Below are 22,757 nucleotides of genomic sequence, written 5' to 3'. Positions count from 1 at the left end.
TTCTAAAACAAGAATATATAGCAATATAGCGAATATTCGAAAAAGAAACTAATATAGAGCAATTTAGCTAATATAGTGCTATAATCGTCTTTGTCTAATAGTTGTAATTTTTTTCTCATCTGAAGTTCAGATTGGAAAAAAATTACAACTATAAAAAAAAAAAGATTATAGCGCTATATTAGATAAATTGCTCTACATTCGTTTTTTTTTTTAGAATATTCGCTGTATTGCTATATATTCTTGTTTTAGAATATTACTAATATTCGAAAAAAAATATTATATTCGATATAGTGCTATGACTCATTGGCCCACAAGCAAGAAGCAGGGAGGAATCATGTTTTTGCTCGGCAATTGAAAAATTTGCGATAAAAATTAGCATTACGAAAATTTGCATATTACGCGATCATTAATTTGTCGATTTTTCGAGTAAAAAAAATAGTTGAATAAATATTCGAATTCCCGAATATTCTACAAAATATTCGCAAAATATTGCAAATTCGAATATGACCCCTGCCGCTCATCGTGAATCATGAACAAGCCCTCAAGCTAAGGTTCTTTTCCAATAATTGTCCTGATCCTTGGCCTGTGTAAAAACCCTTACTTAAAGCGGTTCTGTCACCAGATCACCCCTATTAGGCCTGTTTCAGACGAGCGAGTTTTCCACGCGGTTGCAATGCGCGACGTGAACGCATAGCGCCAGCATTGAATTCTGACCCATTTATTTCAATGGGTCTGTGTGCATGATCGTTTTATTTTTATCAGTTCTATATTCAGCTTTTTTCACGCAGCCCTGGCCCCAAGGAAGTGAATCGGACTTCAGTGAAAAACTCATTGCATCCGGAAGCAAGTCCGGATGCAATGTGTTTTTCACTGATGGTTGCTAAGAGATGTTGTTTGTAAACCTTCACTTTTTTTATCACACGCGCGAAAAACGCATCAAGACGCATTGCACTCGTGCAGGAAAAACTGAACGCAATCACAGACAAAACTGACTGAACTTGCTTGCAAAATGGTGCGATTTTCCCAACAACTGTGGCGCCAACAGCGAGGAAGAAGGTATTATTTTAAACTGCAGGATCACCCCTACCAGGCTAAGTGCCTTGTTTAATAGGGGTGATCTGGTGACCGAGCCGCTTTAACAACATGCAGTAGTTTCCATCACCGTTGATCATGTCCAGCGACAGCTGAGCACTGAGTCCTCATGTTTATTAGCTGCCTCAGCCCCCAGCAGCTGATTGACAGCTTTCTCCCTATACCGTGCATAGTGCTGGCATTCAGCAGGACACAAACATCATTGAGAGGTCACCAGTTCTTTCCCAGTGCTGCATCACTGGTTTTGTGGGAACTAGTGCATATTGCCATCTAATTGACCCAAGGCTGGAATTGGGATCTCTGTCACTACTGTATGCGTAGCTAGAGCAGAATAAACCTGGTGACAGATTCCGACTCCTATTGTTTATATGATGTGTTACTTTTTAGCCTTTCTCTCTCCTACAAGTTTTCAACAGTTCTATATGTGGTTATCTCATTATCTGACTTTTTATTTTTAAACAATCAGCAAAAACTGCAGGAAATTGAGCGCGTGGACAAGTGGCTGAAGATGTTAAAGAAGTGGACAAAATACAGGAACAGTGAGAAGGTGTGCGCAACACAGCGGAAAAGCACGTCAGTCTTTTGGCTATGCTTTATTGGCCAGTATTAAAACTGAAATACTGACAGCAGTGTTGGACTGGGGTGCCTCTTTCTGGGGTCCCACTGTAATGTGAGATAATATATGCATGTAGCCACATGCAAATATTATCTCACATGGTGGCAGGCAGCAGCATGAAGCTACAGGATAATGGAGTGTTGGGTCCCTATAGCAACTTCCTCTGCCTCAAAGTCATCTCAGCCATCTGATGCATCTTTAAAAATAAACTGGGTAGTTTATTAAATATATGAACATAGGGACAGGGACTAGGTGCCCACCAGGGGATTTATCTGTTCCTCTGTGGGCCAGTCCAAGCCTAACTATCGGTAGACAGACATTGTGCACAGTAGTCCGTAAAATTATAATACTTTATATAACTACAGTGCCCCTGGTTAAATTAATGACAAAGCTGTGAACTACACATTATGGGGGACATTTATTAAGGCAAATGTTTTCCACACTGGTCTTAAGTCCCTCTGCGCTGCTTAAGGATGTGTCAGATTTACAGTATGTGGAGGCACAGGTGCTTCCTCCAGCAGGCCAACAGACTTAGAACTGCACTAATGCTCTTGCTGACAACAAAAATAATTCACCAAGATGGAGTTGCTGGAATCAGATGAAACTTTGTGTGTGAATCCAGTGATTACAACATTAGAGTGAAAGGAAAGGTTTATTGGGGAAAACAATAATTTAAAGGAGTCTCTAGTATCCTGTTGGGCCGCCTTTCGCCTGTATACAAGATGAGATTTCGTTGGGCATGGAGGTATACAGGTATTTGATGGTATCCTGCGCCACATTTGCCCACAGATTTTGCAGTAGGTTGCTGAATTTGGCATCCCAGCTGGTCCCATAAATGCTGGATTGGTGATAAATCTGGTGACCAGGACAAGTGATGCAGTCTGGCAAAGACATTCCTGGGTATACCTCTTATACCCTGTATGAGGGTGACCATTAACTTTAGTGATGATCGAGCACCAAAGTGTTCGGGTGTTCGGTCCGAACACATCGCGATATTCGTGTGCTCGGCCGAGCACCCCAGTATAATGGAAGTCAATGGGAGACAGCTAGGCACCCTCTGCTCGGATGAGGGGAGGGTGCTTGGTTCATAGGAAAAGGTCTGAGAGTCATGGAAACACCTCTAAAAAATATCAGGAACAGCAGGAAGACCATGTCTGGATGCATCTTGGACACCAATGTCGCTGCTGGGAACCATGTTGTCCGAGTTGTACGCCACTTTTACAGACTGACCCAGAACGCCCAAAACCCCGCCCCCACAAAAAAAAAATCCTTTTTAGAGGAAAAATTGTTAGGAAACATTCTTTCCTGTAGATTCAATTGTCTAGTGTAAGTGCTGCCAAAAATTACAAGGAAAAAGAGATACAGCCTCTATATCACATAAAGGAGGGCCTCATTCACATGGTGCTACAATTGTTCAGGTAGTGGGACTCCTACACTCGTACAGCCTTTGCACTAAGTAATAGGCCTGCCAAAAATTACAAGGAACAGGCACTCCAATGCACATTTTATTACACATAAAGGAGGGCATCATGCACACTCTTTAAAAATTATTAATAGTCTGCTGCTGACACTCAAAAAACATTAGGAGCAAGGGCCTGCTGGTTACCCTCTAAAACATTACGGGTGAGGGCCTGCTGCTCAGCTGACCCTCTTAAACATTATGGTTGCTGGTGAGCTGACCCTGGAAAACATCGGAGGTGAGGGCCTGAAGGTGAGCGAACCCCATAAAACATTGTAGTGAGGGCCTACAGGTGAGCAGACCGTATGAAACAATGGGGGTGAGGGCCTGAAGGTAAGCGAACCCCATAAAACATTGTAGTGAGGGCCTAGAGATGAGCAGACCGTATGAAACATTGGAGGTGAGGGCCTACAGCTGAGCAGACCGTATGAAACATTGGAGGTGAGGACCTACAGGTGAGCGAACCCCATAAAACATTGTAGTGAGGGCCTTATGGTGAGCAAACTCCATAAAACATTGGAGGTGAGGGCCTACAGATGAGCGAACCCCATAAAACATTGTAGTGAGGGCCTAGAGGTGAGCAGACCGTATGAAACATTGGAGGTGAGGGCCTACAGCTGAGCAGACAGTATGAAACATTGGAGGTGAGGGCCTACAGCTAAGCCGACCGTATGAAACATTGGAGGTGAGGGCCTACAGCTGAGCAGACCGTATGAAACATTGGAGGTGAGGACCTACAGGTGAGCGAACCCCATAAAACATTGTAGTGAGGGCCTTATGGTGACCAAACCCCATAAAACACTGGAGGTGAGGGCCTACAGGTGAGCGAACCCCATAAAACATTGTAGTGAGGGCCTACAGCTGAGCAGACGTATGAAGCATTGGAGGTGAGGGCCTGAAAGTGAGCAAACCCCATAAAACATTGTAGTGAGGGCCTACAGCTTAGCAGACCATATGAAACATTGGACGTGAGGGCCTACAGCTGAGCAAACCCCATAAAACACTGAAGTGAGGGCCTACAGGTGAGCAGACGTATGAAGCATTGGAGGTGAGGTTCCTGAAGGTGAGCGAACCCCATAAAACATTGTAGTGAGGGCCTACAGGTGAGCAGACCGTATGAAACATTGGACGTGAGGGCCTACAGCTGAGCAAACCCCATAAAACACTGAAGTGAGGGCCTACAGGTGAGCAGACCGTATGAAACATTGGAGGTGAGGGCCTACAGGTGAGCGAACCCCATAAAACATTGTAGTGAGGGCCTTATGGTGAGCAAACCCCATAAAACATAGGAGGTGAGGGCCTACAGCTGAGCAGACTGTATGAAACATTGGAGGTGAGGGCCTACAGCTGAGCAGACTGTATGAAACATTGGAGGTGAGGGCCTACAGCTGAGCAGACCGTATGAAACATTTTAGGTGAGGGCCTACAGCTGAGCAGACCGTATGAAACATTGGAGGTGAGGGCCTACAGCTGAGCAGACCGTATGAAACATTGGAGGTGAGGGCCTACAGCTGAGCAGACCGTATGAAACATTGGAGGTGAGGGCCTACAGGTGTGCGAACCCCATAAAACATTGTAGTGAGGGCCTACAGCTGAGCAGATGTATAAAACATTGTAAATATTAGAACAGAGATGTGAGGTGGCACTGCAGCAAATCTCATCCAGGTGAGGGGTGGTACACTGTGAAAACCAGTCAAGTTAAAGCAATATAACGAGGTGCTCTGCTATTAAGTAGTAAAAAGTCCAAGCAAATAACGGTATGATCCAGAGATGAGAAACAATAGCGGCACTCACCGATTGCAGTAGTAGTAACTTCTTTATTTTCACAATCAAGATAGGTTACACGGGCTGGGGCGGACATACAGCATTGAGAAACTGAGTGATCAGCTGGCGACGGCCGTTTCGCGCACTTGCGCTTCTTCTGGCCTCTGACCTCATCGCGCTTGCTATGCGCTCCTTTTAATGCGTCCATGTTGCCTAGGCAACCACGGACGCTAAAACATCCTCATCCAAACCTAGGACGAGGAGGGTAAGAACAATCTATTCCCTGACACTAGCAATACATATATCTATAGCATAGACCTCTAGCTGTTATAAGAAGACACTTAGATCGTTGCGATCATTTAATCCTAAGGGACCCGTAGCGGCAGTGCGAATGATCCACTCCGCCTCCCTCTGAAGGAGGAGGCGGTGCCTATCTCCACCTAGAGCTGGAATCGGAATATGTTCGCCCCAGCACGTGTAACCTATCTTGATTGTGAAAATAAAGAGGTTACTACTACTGCAATCGGTGAGTGCCGCTATTGTTTCTTATCTCTGGATCATCCTGTTATTCCCATAAAACGTTGTAGTGAGGGCCTACAGCTGAGCAGACCTATGAAACATTAGAGGTGAGGACCTACAGCTTAGCAAACCCCATAAAACACTGAAGTGAGGGCCTACAGGTGAGCAGAAGAAATATGAAACATTGTAGTGAGGGCCTGAGGGTGAGCGAACCCCATAAAACATTGTAGTGAGGGCCTACAGGTGAGCAGACTGTATAAAACATTGTACTGAGGGCATATATACTGTATGGAACAGGAGGAGGAGGATGAGTAAACAAGATTCAAACATATACCCTTTTTTGGAGGTGAAAAGGGTGCATCTGAATCTTGTGGATTGAGTATATTGTAAAGCATACATTTAAATTGCGTGTTTGTTCCTCATTAGCTCAGCGTTCCTCTGGTGGAGTGGAGAAGTCGGGGGCAATCCAGGCCTTGTTCATTTTTATCTGAGTCAACCTGTCAGCATTGCCAGTGGACAAGCGGATACGCGTATCTGTTATGATGCCACCAGCAGCACTAAATACACGGCAGGGCAGGCCAGCTTGGACACCCAGTAGTTGTAAGGCACTGGGTCTGACACGGTCTGCTATGTATTCCTTCACCATTTTCCAAAACCTTTCCCTCCTTGTACCACTAGGCCACGCTTCAGGGTGAGGTTGCTGGCGGGGTGTCATGAAAGTGTCCCATGCCTTGGAGAGTGTTGCCCTGCCTTTGTTGGAACTGCTATGTGTTCCCATTGTCTTTCTTCCCCGGTTGCCTAAGGAAGTACGGACTCTGCCGCCAGCATTGTCAGATGGAAAATTCCAGAGCAATTTCTCAACAAGTACCTTCTGGTATTGCACCATTTTACTCGTCCTCTCCACCACAGGAATTAGAGATGAGAAGTTTTCTTTGTAGCGGGGGTCGAGAAGCGTGAACACCCAGTAATCCGTGTTATCTAAAATGCGTACAACGCGAGGGTTGCGGGTAAGGCAGCCTAACATGAATTCAGCCATGTGTGCCAGAGTACCAACAGGCAAGTTGTCGACATCAGGATGACTCTCCATCTCCTCTTCCTCCTCCTCCTCTTCGGCCCATCCACGCTGAACAGATGGAATTAAAGTTCCATGGGTACTAGCCTCAGTAGCAGAGGCAACAGTCTCCATCTCCTCCTCCTCTTCACGGTCCAATTCGTGCTGAGAAGACGAACTGTGGGTGGTCTGGGTATCACCCTGTGAGATGTCCTCCCCAGTTCCTCGTCTGCCACATTCAGAGCGTCGTCCTTAATTGTGAGCAGCGATCGTTTGAGTAGACACAGCAGTGGAATGGTTACACTGATAATAGCGTTATCGCCACTAACCATCTGTGTGGATTCATCAAGTTTTTTTTAAACCTCACACAGGTCTGACATCAATGCCCACTCCTAGCTTGTGAATAGTGGCAGTTGACTTGAAAGGTGATGACCATGTTGCAGCTGGTATTCCACAACTGCCCTCTGCTGCTCACAAAGCCTGGCCAACATATAGAACGTAGAGCTCATGTCGCACAACAGTCGGTGAGCTGGAAGCCGCAAGCATTGCTGCAGCGTTGACAGGCTGGCTGAAGCTGTGGACGACTTTTGGAAATGGGCACATATGCGGCGCGCTTTCACTAGTAGCTCTGGCAAATTGGGGTATGTTTTGATAAACCGCTGAACCACTAAGTTTAAGACGTGGGCTAGGCATGGGATGTGTGTCAGGTTGCCGAGCTCCAAAGCCGCCACCAAGTTACGACCATTGTCGGACACAACCATGCTTGGTTGTAGGTTGAGTGGAGAGAGCCACAGCTCGGTCTGGTCCCTTATACCCTGCCAAATCTCTGCAGTGGTGTGCTGTTTGTCCCCTAAGCAGATCAGCTTCAGCACGGCCTGTTGACGCTTACCCACAGCAGTGCTACACTGCTTCCAGCTACCGACTGATGGCTGCTGGAGGTGGAAGTGGAGGAGGATGAGGCAGAAGAGGAGAAGTGGGGGTTGGAGCCAGTAACATAGCTGCTTGAGGAGACCCTGATGGATGTAGGGCCCGCAATCCTGGGCGTGGGTAGCACCTGTGCCATCCCAGGGTACAACTCACTCCCGGCTTCCACCACATTCCCCCAGTGCTGTCAGGGAAATCTAGCGTCCCTGGCCACCAGCACTTGTCCGTGGTTAAGTGGACCTTCCCAGTAACTGCGTTGTTCAGGGCACGGGTGATGTTCTGGGACACATGCTGGTGTAAGGCGGGCACGGCACACCGTGAAAAATAGTGGCTGCTGGGGACTGCATACCGAGGGACCGCGGCCGACATCTGGCTGCGGAAGGCCTCAGTGTCCACAAGCCTATATGGCAACATTTCAAGGGCCAGTAATTTTGAAAGTTGGCAATTAAGTGCTATGGCCTGTGGGTGAGTGGGTATTTGCGCTTGCGTTCAAATGACTCTGCTATGGACATTTGGACGCTGAACTGGGACAGGGAAGTGGATTTTGTTGCTGTTGGTTCATTCGAAGGTCCAGGTGCAGGGCGAGAGGCATCCGGGCCTGCGTATTGGACAGCACGTAACACAGGGGAAGAGGAGGCAGTGGTGTGACCCGCAGACCCAGATTGTGGACCCAGGCGTTCGGCCCACTTAGTAGGGTGCTTGGATGCCATGTGATGGATCATGCTGGTGGTGGTGAGGTTGCTAGTGTTCATGCCTCGGCTCATTTTGGTACTGCACAGGTTGCAAACTACCATTCTTTTGTCCTCTGCACTTTCCTCAAAAAAGCGCCATACTGCGGAACACCTACCTACCTTGCTAAGGTTGATTTACGCATGGGGGTGATCGGTGTAACGGTTGCGGGCCTGTTTGGTGTGGGCCGACTTCTCCCTTTTGCAACCCCACTGCCTCTTCCATCCTGTTGCGGTGCTGCGGATCCCTCCCCCTCTGTACTGCTGTCCTCGCTCGGCTTTTCACCTTCCCATGTTGGGTCAATGACCTCATCGTCCAACACCTCCTCTTCCACTTCCTCACTCTGATCATCCTCCTGTCTTGACCTAACCACAACCTCCGTGATTGACAACTGTGTCTCATCGTCATCCACCTCGTGAACTAATGATTGACGTTCACCACCGTCATCTTCTTGAGACTGTGAAGGCTCAAGAGGTTGGGAATCAGGGCACAATATCTTAGGTCCCTCTTCAAGCATGCTGGCCGCGAGGGCCAAATCTAATAGTGGAGCTGAAAAGAGCTCCTGGGAATATCCGAGTTTGGGATCACTCGTTTGGCAGGCCTCTCCATGGGGGGAGGAAGGATGATCTGAGCGAGGAGTTGGCTGACCAGACTCTTGGCTTACAGAGACTGGACTTGGTGGAAGAGAGGGTGGTGCTTAGCCGACTGGAAGCATTATCGTCAGCAAGCCAACCGACCAACTGTTCGCACTGGTCTGACTTGGACAGTGTTGTCGTGTGCCGCCTAGCTAAGTTGGACATGAAGCTGGATAACTTTTTTTTTTTTTGGTGCACTGGCAGCAGGCACAGTTTCATTGTGCCCAGTGCCACGACCTCTGCCTGAACCATCAGCATAATGCCCACTTCCCAGTCCCTTAGTGCTGGCCTTCTTCATATTTATGGATTTTTTACTGGTTGTGATGCTGTTTTTTTTTTTGTTTTTTTTTTATTGTCCACAAAAGACAGTTTTCAGATACAGGGCAGTATATGACACAGAACAGCACAGATTTTGGACAGTATTTTAGCCACAGATTATTGTAATCTGCAGTACAGACACTGTTTTATGATGTTGTTTATATTTATGACTATATTATTCCCAATATATGGGCCTGAAGCGCACAGACGGTACAGAAATGCAATGCACTGCGATTAACGGTTTAAACCGCAGACAAGAAAATTGGGTGCTGATTTACTGAAATGATTTTCAATTTCTCAAAATATATGGGCCTGAAGCACTCAGACGGTATAGAAATGTAATGCGCTGCGATATACGGTTTCTGCCGCAGACAAGAAAACTGTGTGCAGAATCAGTGAAATTTGTATATATATTGATTTTCACTTTTTCCCAATATATGGGATTGAAGCACTCAGACGCTATAGAAATGCAATGCGCTGCGATAAATGGTTTAGTGCAGACAAGAAAACTGTGCAGATTCAGTGAAATTTGTATATATATTGATAACTTTTTCCCAATATATGGGATTGAAGCAGTCAGACAGTATAGAAGTGTAATTCGCTGCGATAAACTGTTTCTGCCGCAGACAAAAAAAACTGGGTGTTGTTTACACGGATATTCTTCCTATCTATGCCCCTGATACACAGAAGGTATAGCACAGATGTCAGAAGTCACTGCAGACACCTTCTATTTGTAAATAAAAAAAAAAAAAAAAAACTTTAAAATTGCTGCCAACACACACAGTAGTCCTTAAAAGGACTTTTGGGTCTTTGAAACGTCTTGAGAAAGAGTAATTTGCTCACAATCTCCCTACACTGTCTGTCCCTTCCTAACAGCAGCTCTCCCCTGACTCGCAATGAGCCGAACCCGCGTGACCGGGTGCTATATAGCACCCGATGATGTGTTGCGGCCAGCCAATCACTGTAATGCCAGTAGAAAACATGGTTAATGGCATTACAGTGATGGCAATACTTACCAGCATGTTTATTGGCTGCATAGATGACGCCAAACGTGCGGGGAGGATGCTCGAGCATGGCGCTCGAGCACATGTGGTACTCGGCCGAGCGCTCGGATCTGCCGAGTATAGCGATGCTCGAGCCGAACCGGTACTCGGCTGAGCATGCTCGCTCATCACTAACTAACTTCTAAAATATTGTCAGTTGGAAGCCCTGCCATGAGAGGCAACACCTGTGGGCACAGAACGTCCTGCACATATTGCTGAGCTGTTAGTGTCCCTCATGTCACTACTAGGGGGTGACTGAATGTCATGTGCGATGGCTCCCCAGATAATCACACAAGCAGTCGGGCAGTGTGTTTTTCCACAGCAAAGGCAGAATGGAAGCACTCACCGCCAGGCTTCCATAATCGAACCAGACAGGATATGTAATGGGTGCTGTGACACCAAATTTTATTCTGCTTAGCTCCTGGAAATGGTCTGGGAAGAGACAGGAGTGTGTAGAGAAAGTGCCACTTATGATGGATGGCGGACAATTAAACTGTGGGAGTTGCTTGTGCTTGTCAGCAGATCAAATGATCCTCTACTGAAGGTTTGGGCCATCCAGAGCCTGATTGCCATGTGGGTATGCCCTCACATAACCACAGCTCCTAAACTGCTTCTAGGTCAGAACGGTCTAGATGGCTGGCAGTTTGTTTTAACAATCATCCTACATCTCTCAGTCCAATGATGTGACCTCTCTTAGATTGTCAACTGGGCAAAATGTCTTTAATTGTGTCGTAGAGGCATGTCTAACAGTCAAGGATTTCTCACCAAGAGGTACACTACTCAATAGTATACTCTGAGGGCATTTTTAGGGTCCATTCACACGTCCGTTGTTTTTTGCGGAACAGATCTGGACCAGATCTGGACCCATTCATTTTCAATGGGTCCTGAAAAAAAATCAGACATTGAGCTGTCCGTTTTTTTTCAGGACCCATTGAAAATGAATGGGTCCAGATCTGTTCCGCAAAAAACGGAACAGATCAGGAAAGAAACAACGGACGTGTGAATGGACCCTTATAGGTAAGAGGGGGCAGCATTTTTACACACTCATGTGACAAGACCCAGGTTACCACACCTGTAGTTTTTTACATATCTGCCTGACACATATCTGCATGCCGTGTTGAGGAGCAATTTAACGTATGTGTCTTGGTGCTTTTTTTATATTTTTTTGTTTAGTCAATGAGTGTATGTGTACACACACACACACACACACACACACACACACACTAGACATATATAAACACAACACACATTTCCACTTACCTTTTCTGCAGGAAGTCAGCTCCACCAGAACAGTTTTGTGTCGGTGTCTGCAGCCTCCCTATCCCTCCTGTTTGTCCCAACTGATGTGCACTGATCATGTTGTAGCCTCCAAGAAGCTTCTGCAGGAGGGTGAGGGAAATTCAGAATCTTCATGTGCGGTTCCTGCAGACTGAGGAGAGTGGCAGGGGCTATTTGGATGGGCCTCTTCTCGTGCTTCCTGCTCTACTAGTGCAGACAGGGAAGCTTTATTTCATTAGGATGGAGGACTCATCGGAGGATCCACTAGTAGTCCACTTTGACCCTAAGTATATGTACACACATCCCTGAGATCTCCATTAAAGGAGCAAATTTCAGTTACATGTGTTCTGGATAGGTTTTACGTTTTTTGCTAATCCTTTTTATATGACTTTTATATTGTCTATAGATGTTCCGCAGAGTTTATAAAGGAATTCCTTTGCAAGTCAGGGGCCAGGTATGGTCACTGCTTTTGGATGTTGAAGTGACAAAGTCTGTGAATGAGGGTAAATATGAGGTAGGTTCCTCTATTTCCATGTCATGCTCAAGCTTGATTATTTTAACATAATGATATTTTTACAAAAGTCTTAAAGGGAACCCGTCACCTGGATTTTGGGTATAGAGCTGAGGACATGGGCTGCTAGATGGCCGCTAGCACATCCGCAATACCCAGTCCCCACAGCTCTCTGCGCTTTTACTGTGTAAAAAAAAACTATTTGATACATATGCAAATTAACCTGAGAGGAGTCCTGTCCCTGACTGATCTCAGGGACAGGACTCCTCTCAGGTTAATTTGCATATGTATCAAATCGTTTTTTTACAATAAAAGCGCAGAGAGCTGTGGGGACTGGGTATTGCGGATGTGCTAGCGGCCATCTAGCAACCCATGTCCTCAGCTCTATACCCAAAATCCAGGTGACGGGTTCCCTTTAAGTTAACAGTAACATTACAGCAAGGGGTTTACAGCGGAACACATGAATAAAATTGGTTAAGATTTGTGTTGCATTTTGTGGTTTAGCCTTTACATGGGTTATAGCGCCAGTGAATTGCCTAAATAGCAGTCCTATACTTTATATCTGCGTTTTGGTGTGAAGGATTAGACCAGTATAAATTGCAACAGAAGGATTTGTCTCATTACCTTATTTCTCCTGATGCATGTATTACAGTGTACCAGAATCCTGTACAGACTGAACAGGATAGTTTTTATTTTGATATGAACTTGCATAAGATCTTGTTATTTTCATTAAAGTAGTTGTCCCACCATAAGAACATAAGCCACGGGATAGCTGCTACCCAGCTGCTGGGAACCCCACAATCGTGGAGAATGGGGTTCCAGAGTGCATAGAGTGATGGTTATGCATATTTGCTGCTGTTCCATTCAACTTTACAGGACTGCTGAAGAGAAGATAACCTAAACAAATGATGGAGCTCACAAAGTACAAATAAAGAGTATCATATTTTATTAATCACAAAGTACACTGCTCAGAAAAATAAAGGGAACACAAAAATAACACATCCTAGATCTGAGTTAGGCTACATTCACACGACCGTATGGGTTTTGCGGTCCGCAAATTGCGGGTCCGCAACACACCAGCCCGGCACCCCCATTGAAATGCCTATTCTTGTCCGCAAGCTGCGGACAAGAATAGGACATGCTCTATCTTTTTGCGGAGCTGCGGACCCAAAGATCGGGGCCGCGCACCGCAAATGCGGATGCGGACAGCACACTGTGGGCTGTCCGCATCCATTCCGTCCCCATAGAGAATGAATGGGTCCGCACCCGTTCCGCAAAATTGCGGAACGGATGCGGACCCATTTTGCGGTCGTGTGAATGGAGCCTTAATTAAATATTCTTCTGAAATACTTTGTTCTTTACATAGTTGAATGTGCTGACAACAAAATCACACAAAGATAAAAAAAATGGAAATCAAATTTTTTAACCCATGGAGGTCTGGATTTGGAGTCACACTCAAAATTAAAGTGGAAAAACACACTACAGGCTGATCCAACTTTTATGTAATGTCCTAAAGACAAGTCAAAATGAGGCTCAGTAGTGTGTGTGGCCTCCACGTGCCTGTATGACCTCCCTACAACGCCTGTGCATGCTCCTGATGAGGTGGCAGACGGTCTCCTGAGGGATCTCCTCCCAGACCTGGACTAAAGCATCTGCCAACTCCTGGACAGTCTGGGGTGCAACGTGACGTTGGTGGATAGAGCGAGACATGATGTCCCAGATGTGCTCAATTGGATTCAGGTCTGGGGAACGGGCGGGCCAGTCCATAGCATCAATGCCTTCGTCTTGCAGGAACTGCTGACACACTCCAGCCACATGAGGTCTAGCATTGTCTTGCATTAGGAGGAACCCAGGGCCAACCGCACCAGCATATGGTCTCACAAGGGGTCTGAGGATCTCATCTCGGTACCTAATGGCAGTCAGGCTACATCTGGCGAGCACATGGAGGGCTGTGCGGCCCTCCAAAGAAATGCCACCCCACACCATTACTGACCCAATGCCAAACCGGTCATGCTGGAGGATGTTGCAGGCAGCAGAACTTTCTCCACGGCATCTCCAGACTCTGTCACGTCTGTCACATGTTCTCAGTGTGAACCTGCTTTCATCTGTGAAGAGCACAGGGCGCCAGTGGCGAATTTGCCAATCTTGGTGTTCTCTGGCAAATGCCAAACGTCCTGCACGGTGTTGGGCTGTAAGCACAACCCCCACCTGTGGACGTCGGGCCCGCATATCACCCTCATGGAGTCTGTTTCTGACCGTTTGAGCAGACACATGCACATTTGTGGCCTGTTGGAGGTCATTTTGCAGGCCTCTGGCAGTGCTCCTCCTGTTCCTCCTTGCACAAAGGCGGAGATAGCGGTCCTGCTGCTGGGTTGTTGCCCTCCTACGGCCTCCTCCACGTCTCCTGATGTACTGGCCTGTCTCCTGGTAGCACCTCCATGCTCTGAACACTACGCTGACAGACACAGCAAACCTTCTTGCCACAGCTCGCATTGATGTGCCATCCTGGATAAGCTGCACTACCTGAGCCACTTGTGTGGGTTGTAGACTCCGTCTCATGCTACCACTAGAGTGAAAGCACCGGCAGCATTCAAAAGTCACCAAAACCTCAACCAGGAAGCATAGGAACTGATAAGTGGTCTGTGGTCACCACCTGCAGAACCACTCCTTTATTGGGGGTGTCTTGCTAATTGCCTATAATTTCCACCTGTTGTCTATCCCATTTGCACAACAGCATGTGAAATTGATTGTCACTCAGTGTTGCTTCCTAAGTGGACAGTTTGATTTCACAGAAGTGTGATTGACTTGGAGTTACATTGAGTTGTTTAAGTGTTCCCTTTATTTTTTTGAGCAGTGTATAAAAGACAATGTCATTTTAAAAGGAAAGGTAGCAGAGAGAAACACCATCCTGGCAGAGCACAGGCTAAATATATTAATATGTTTATAAGCTCTTATGTAAGAGATTTTATACGGGTATGTCCCATACATAAATAATGTAGCAGTAATAGATATCAGGTACCCATAATAGTTACCAGTCAAAATGCTAAATAACAATAATATAATATCAGGGAGCGAAATGACATGCTCAACTTTGCATGGAAAAACCTGGGACCTGTTGCACGGAACTTACCCAGAGCATTGTGCCCACAACCAGGGTAGCGCCATCCTGTTTGTGGGCACAGTGCTCTGGGTAAGTTCCATGCAACAGGTCCCAGGTTTTTCCATGCAAAGGGGAGCATGTAATTTCGCTCCCTGATATTATATTATTGTTATTTAGCATTTTGACTGGTAACTATTATGGGTACCTGATATCTATTACTTCTACATTTATTTATGTATGGGACATACCCGTATAAAGTCTCTTACAAAAGAGCTTATAACATATTAATATACAGTGGGGCAAAAAAGTATTTAGTCAGCCACCAATTGTGCAAGTTCTCCCACTTAAAAAGATGAGGCCTGTAATTTTCATCATAGGTATACCTCAACTAAGACATAATGAGAAAAAAAAATTCAGAGAATCACATTGTCTGATTTTTAAAGAATTTATTTGCAAATTATGGTGGAAAATAAGTATTTGGTCAATAACAAAAGTTCATCCCCATACTTTGTTATATACTCTTTGTTGGCAATGACAGAGGTCAAAAGTTTTCTGTAAGTCTTCACAAGGTTTTCACACACTGTTGCTGGTATTTTGGCACATTCCTCCATGCAGATCTCCTCTAGAGCAGTGATGTTTTGGGGCTGTCACTGGACAACACGGACTTTCAACTCCTTCCAAAGGTTTTCTATGGGGTTGAGATCTGGAGACTGGCTAGGCCACTCCAGGACCTTTTAAAATGCTTCTTACGAAGCCACTCCTTCGTTGCCCGGGTGGTGTGTTTGGGATCATTGTCATGCTGAAAGACCCTGCCACGTTTCATCTTCAATGCCCTTGCTGATGGAAGGTTTTCACTCAAAATCTCACGATACATGGCCCCATTCATTCTTTCCTTTACAAGGATCAGTCGTCCTGGTCCCTTTGCAGAAAAACAGCCCCAAAGCATGATGTTTCCACCCCCATGCTTTACAGTAGGTATGGTGCTCTTTGGATGCAACTCTGCATTCTTTCTCCTCCAAACACGACGAGTTGAGTTTTTACCAAAAAGTTCTACTTTGGTTTCATCTGACCATATGACATTCTCCCAATCCTCTTCTGGATCATCCAAATGCTCTCTAGCAAACTTCAGACAGGCCCGGACATGTACTGGCTTAAGCAGGGGGACATGTCTGGCACTGCAGGATTTGAGTCCCTGGCGGCGTAGTGTTACTGATGGTAGCCTTTGTTACTTTTGTCCCAGCTCTCTGCAGGTCATTCACTAGGTTCCCACCCCCCCGTGTGGTTCTGGGATTTTTGCTCACCTTTCTTGTGATCATTTTGACCCCACGGGGGACCCCAGATCGAGGGACATTATCAGTGGTCTTGTATGTCTTCCATTTTCTAATAATTGCTCCCACAGTTGATTTCTTCACACCAAGCTGCTTGCCTATTGCAGATTCAGTCTTTCCAGCCTGGTGCAGGTCTACAATTTTGTTTCTGGTGTCCTTCGACAGCTCTTTGGTCTTGGCCATAGTGGAGCTTGGAGTGTGACTGTTTGAGGTTGTAGACAGGTGTCTTATACTGATAACAAGTTCAAACAGGTGCCATTAATACATGTAACGAGTGGAGGACAGAGGAGCATCTTAAAGAAGAAGTTACAGGTCTGTAAGAGCCAGAAATCTTGCTTGTTTGTAGGTGACCAAATACTTATTTTACCAAGGAATTTATCAATTAATTCATTAGAAATCCTACAATGTGATATCCTGTATTATTTCCCCCCATTCTATCTCTCATAGTTGAAGTGTACCTATGATGAAAATTACAGGCCTCTCTCATCTTTTTAACCTCCTCCCGTCTGCCCATACGATATAAACGTCCTATGGGTGGACCTCTATTTCTGAAAGCACGTTTTAAAACGTCCTTTCAGAAATCGCAGCTGCACGCTAATCGTGCAGCTGCTGATCGGGTTGCCCGCTGTCAGTGACAGCAGGTTAACCCTTAGAGAAGGCAGGGACAGTGCCCAGGTGTCCCTGCCTTGTAGATCGCTGTATACACAGCGCTCACCGAGCGCTGTGTATGCAGAGCAGGAAGCGCTGTGCGCTTCCTGTTCCGGCCCGGCGGTCATGTGACCGCCAGGAACGGAGAGTGCAGGGGCTGTGTGAGGTCATCCACAGACCACGATCAGCCCTGCACTGAGGCTGTACAGCACAGTATTGCGCTGTACAGCCTCTCTGGGGGTGTATTTCTTCTGTAACTGGGGCTACTATGTCAGCCCCAGTTACAGGAGAAATCAACAGTAAAAAAAAAAAAAAAAGTGAAGTAAATGTCCCCCAGAGGTCTTGTATGACCTTATGGGGGACGAAAAGTGTAAAAAAAAATAAAGGGTTGAAAAAATAAAATAAAAAAAAGTTTCACATGTAAAAAAAAAAAAGTCCCCAAGTAAGGAATAAAAAAAATAATTTAAAAATAGAAAAAAATAAAATAGACATATTTGGTATTGCCGCGTCCGTAAAAACCAGCTCTATAAAAATATCACATGACCTAACCCCTCGGGTGAACGCCGTAAAAAAAAAAAAGTGTCAAAACAAGCAATTTTTGTCACCTTACATCACAAAAGGTGCAACACCAAGTGATCAAAAACGCGTATGTCCCACAAAATGGTACCAATAAAACCGTCACCTCATCCCGCAAAAAATGAGCCCCTACATAAGAAAATCTCTCAAAAAATAAAAAAACTATAGCTCTTAGAACATGGAGACACTAAAACATCATTTTTTTGGTTTCAAAAATGCTATTATTGTGTTAAAGTGAAACAAATAAAAAAAAGTATACATATTAGGTATTGCCGTGTCCGTAAAAACCAGCTCTATAAAAATATCACATGAGCTAACCCCTCAGGTGAACACCGTAAAAAAAAAAAATGTGTCAAAACAAGCAATTTTTGTCACCTTGCATCACAAAAGGTGCAACACCAAGTGATCAAAAACGCGTATGTTTCACAAAATGGTACCAATAAAACCGTCACCTCATCCCACAAAAAATGAGCCCCTACATAAGAAAATCTCTCAAAAAATAAAAAAACTATAGCTCTCAAAACATGGACACATTAAAACATAATTTATTTGTTTCAAAAATGCTGATATTGTGTAAAACTTTAATAAATGAGAAAAAGTATACATATTGGGTATCGCCATGTCCGTAACAATCTGCTCTATAAAAATGTCACTTGACTGAACCCCTCAGGTGAACGCTGTAAAAATAAATAAATAGAAACTGTGCTAAAACAACCAATTTTTTGGTCACCTTGCCCCATAAAGTGTTATAATGAATGATCAAAAAATCATATGTACCCAAAAATAGTACTAATAAAACTGGCACCTTATCCCCTAGTTTCCAAAATGGGGTCACTTCTTGGGAGTTTTTACTGTAAGGGTGCATCAGGGGGCTTCAAATGGGACATGGCATCTAAAAACCATGTGGAGTTCCTTTTCTTCTGCACCCTGCCGTGTGCCCATACAGCAGTTTATGACCACATGTGGGGTGTTTCTGTAAACCGCAGAATCTGGGTAATAAATATTGAGTTTTGTTTGGCTGTTAACCATCGATGTGTTAAAGAAAAAATTGGATTAAAATGGAAAATCTGCCAAAAAAGTGAAATTAAAAAATTTGATCTCCATTTTCCTTTAATTCTTGTGGAACGCCTAAAGGGTTAACAAAGTTTGTAAAATCGGTTTTGAATACCTTGAGGGGTGTAGTTTCTACAATGGGGTCATTTATGGGGGTATCCACTATGTCCTTAAAAAGTGGGTTAAGTGGTCCTTAAAAAGTGGGTTTTGGCAATTTTCTTAAAAATTTGAAGAATTGCTTCTAAACTTCTAAGCCTTCTAACGTCCTAAAAAAATAAAATGACATTTCCAAAATGATGCCAACATAAAGTAGACATATGGGGAATGTTAAGTAACAAATATTTTATGAGGTATCACTTTCTGTTTTAAAAGCAGAGAAATTGAAATTTAGAAAATTGCGAATTTTTCCAATTTTTGGGTAAATTTGGGATTTTTTCATAAATAAAGGTGAAATATTTTGACTCAAATTTATGATTATCATGAAGTACAATGTGTCACGAGAAAACTTGGATAAATAAAGGCGTTCCAAAGTTATTACCACATAAAGTGAGATATGTCAGTTTTGCAAAATTAGGTCTGGTCAGGATGGGGGCAAATGGCCCAGATGGCAAGTGGTTAAGTGGGAGAACTTGCACAATTGGTGGCTGACTAAATACTTTTTTGCCCCACTATCTATCTAGCCTGAGCTCTGCTAGGATGGTGGGTTTCTCTCTGCTACCTTTCCTTTTAAAATGACATTGTCTTTTATACTATGTGATTAATAAAATATGATACTCTTTATTTGTACTGTGTGAGCTCCATCATTTGTTTGGGTTTTGTTCGTGCTCTAGGAGCTTGTACTTATATTCTTTTATAGTTCCCCCCCCCCCCCCCCCCCCCCATTTAGCCACAATACATATTGATGTACCACTAGTAAAGTTTTGGCCTGTGGGCCACTTTTGGTCTTTTTTCGGTATTTACTGAAGAGAAGATGAGTACAGTGCTCAGCTATCACCCAACGGTCAGACTCCCACTGATCCTTATTACTTATCCTGTGGTTGGATTATAAGGTCCTATGGTGGGACAATCCCTGTAAGGTCACGTTCACACGACATTATTTTTTTATTACTTGTGAGCGAAAACCAGGAGTGGAACCTACAGAAAGAAGAGTATACTAGAAACAGTTTTACCTCTTTAGTGGTACCCTTTTCTGGTCTGACTACTAAATACTGCAGACATTTTTTCACCACAATATGCATATGTGGGGTTAAGAGTAACAAGAACGATAAACTGGTCACTTTCTACATAAGCGTTACAATATTTAACCACTAGTTATTCTTTGCTAAAGTGCATTCTCGTAACTAAATCACCCCAGTGTTGATTATGGACTTATTTCTGCAGGAATTTCTGTCTGAAATGTCATACTTGTAAAGTCTGTTGTATAAAGAATGGCTAGGTAAATATCTCTCTGCTGAGGAACCATCATTTTGAATCTCCCAAATAATTTGTTGTTGTTGCTTCCCTTGGGATTAAAGGAGTTGGCCACTGTAGGTAAAATGTTAGCAAATATGTGACAAACAGGAATCGAGGAAATTCTCCCCTATTTTTGCCCCCTTAGCAAAAACATCCGTCCATACTTAATGCCGCTTCCATCCAGAAAGTGGTCAAAGATGGCAAGGCTACATGCTGTCTAACATTCTTATTGAAAATACACTGCGCATGCTCTAATTTCCTGGGCATTTAGCAAGCACAGACCGATGACTTTTGTCTTGTGCTGGTCATGGATGTCCAGAAAACTAGCCATGCACGTGTGAAACTGACAATTTTACATATACTGTGTATTCACAGTTTATTTTTAATACATATTCAGTAATTCCTCCCAGTGATAGGTGAATCTTGGCCACACATTTGTGAACATTATGCTTAGAGTGGTCAACCTTTTTAAATTACGCACCTGAAAAATTGACAAAGACTTAGTCTTTAAGAGCTCTTAAAGATATGCCTCTATGAATAGACAACTCCTGCCACATAGCCTATTACACAGACCAGAGATCTGCTACGAAGTGGATCATACTCATGACTACTTGACATGATCATGGTCATCCACTGATTACAGCTGCAGGAGAGATGTGTAGTTGCAATTATCTTTAACTGATCACTAGGGGTGCTGAATTTGAAAAAGGATTCTCCATACTAGCCAACATGTTTTAAGATATCCATTAGAAATTTATTGTTGTAGACCACTTGTAGAAACATTATTGTCCTGCCATTGGCTTATCTCCCCTGTGTTACTGGAGGGCCCAAGGAAAGTGAATGAACTGTATAACACTCCTTTTTACATTTTGCTTTTCCAATCCCTAGAAAATGAAAGAGCTGGCCAAGATGTATTCAATGGAAATCAAACAGATTGACTTGGATGTGAACCGAACATTTCGAAATCATATTATGTTTAGGGAGCGATATGGAGTCAAGTGAGTAGCAACCACCGCAGTGATGAAACCGCGTAGGAATGGTGTATCTTTTTGGTGTAATCAAACACTGACTGTACATTAACATCAGCTCTAGACTCTGCTCAAAACAAAACAAAAAATTTTTTTTGGGGCTCCTACCAAAATTTCAGTTTATTACAACTTTAAGAAACACAAAGCATGTAGCACTTCGCCTCCCCCATAATTGTTTTGTGTGGCTGTTATCAGTGTATACAAGTTATCAATTTCACCTGGTGTTATACAGTAAATGCTAATGGATCAGTCTTCCTGGTCTCAAAAATGTATAGAACAGTTACTTTTTCAAGTGTGGCCAATTACCTTACAATATATACTTCAGTTCTGGTCATGTTAGTCTTTTTAAATATATAAGTTCTTAGATGGCAGAATGCACGTGAGTATCTAAATGGCTGATCCTAGATTTTGATGGTAGCTGCTAATTTACCTAATCTTTCAACAAACTCTGCGTTAATCAATAGTACAGTGTTTGTACATGAGGAATAACACTATTTCTGGCCACTATATCACTTGTGTCTAGCATTTTTAGCAGTTTTTCTCTGTACATACTGAATATTTAGTTTGCAGATCTCTCAGACAAGGTGGGTGGAGACCAGCTGCCATCCACTGCACACAGGAAGTAGAAGAGAAGCTGCTTCTTAAGCTTCTCTTACTCAGAAGTATGCTCCAGGATCATGAAGGACATTACAGATGGCAGCACTCATGCTGCTGCTCACCCCTCCCATGTGCATAGACTTGTATTGACATGTGTAATATGATCCTCCTGTGGAGTTGGTCCATCTCGAGGCAGAGTTCAAAGCATTTTTTCAAAGTGAAAAGCAATTACCAATTGGGATGGGTGGAGATTAACAAATTGAAAACATGAAAACTAGATGTTTTGCACTAATAAAATATAATACAAAATTTATTGTGGTCGATTGTATTATGGATTTATATAAAGTTGTGTGGAAGTTCTCTTTAAGAAGAAGTCTGTATATGACGTGAGGAGTGATGTATAGTGCTGTCTCTTTCTTATGTACTGTGTATAGCAAAGTCCCTCAAAAAGTGGGTTTTGGGATCACTGAATAACTGTATAACTATTTATTCCCAGGCAGAGGGCCTTGTTTGATGTATTATCAGCATATTCTGTCTACAATACGGTAAGTTAATAATGGATCTAATGTAATATATAGAATTATCATTCTCATATATCCCATTAGGCACAAGCCTAAAGGTGGCACTACAGCAAAGGATGCCTGCTACTTGGGGTCAGATAAAAGTTTTGGACTGTGGCAGTCAGTGCAGTAATACAATAAATACAGTGTCACTTTATTCCGTGAGCACTGATGGCATAATAACTCCATTCAACTGCATAGTGAAATGTAGTGTGTCCATAGTGAAGTTCCAGCTCACCTGAATTTTGATCAACCCCTTGTGCACGGAACAAAATAGGTAAGACCTTGGTATCACCTTGGAATCAAACGTAGAGTATCTGTATTGTAGGTACTGGAAATATCCCTAGTCCTATTGGATCACATTATGTTGCAGGGCTACTTTTGTGCTGGACACTAATCTGAATTTTCTTATATTGTGTCAGACCACAAGCTCTCATGTCATAACCATATTTAAAAAAATCTTAGTTTAGGATAGT

General features: G+C 43.9%; 1 protein-coding gene across 2 annotated transcripts in view; it reads left to right on the top strand.

The window, feature by feature from the left end:
- LOC120980783 (USP6 N-terminal-like protein) overlaps nucleotides 1-22,757 on the top strand; it is a 188,414-nt gene that overhangs the window by 96,826 nt on the left and 68,831 nt on the right. The window contains exons 5-8 of one of the 2 annotated variants that reach the window (XM_040410062.1): nucleotides 1,559-1,639; nucleotides 11,835-11,942; nucleotides 20,985-21,094; nucleotides 22,218-22,266. In XM_040410062.1, the coding sequence (XP_040265996.1) occupies nucleotides 1,559-1,639; nucleotides 11,835-11,942; nucleotides 20,985-21,094; nucleotides 22,218-22,266 (348 nt within the window). Of the gene's footprint in view, nucleotides 1-1,558; nucleotides 1,640-11,834; nucleotides 11,943-20,022; nucleotides 20,080-20,984; nucleotides 21,095-22,217; nucleotides 22,267-22,757 lie in introns of those variants that run through there. The other variant, XM_040410063.1, reaches the window with a different exon arrangement.

Source organism: Bufo bufo, chromosome 10 (assembly GCF_905171765.1).
Source record: "Bufo bufo chromosome 10, aBufBuf1.1, whole genome shotgun sequence".
Lineage (NCBI taxonomy): Eukaryota > Metazoa > Chordata > Amphibia > Anura > Bufonidae > Bufo > Bufo bufo.
The sequence above is the reverse complement of the archived record's forward strand: the minus strand, read 5'-3'. Positions and strand labels throughout refer to the sequence as shown.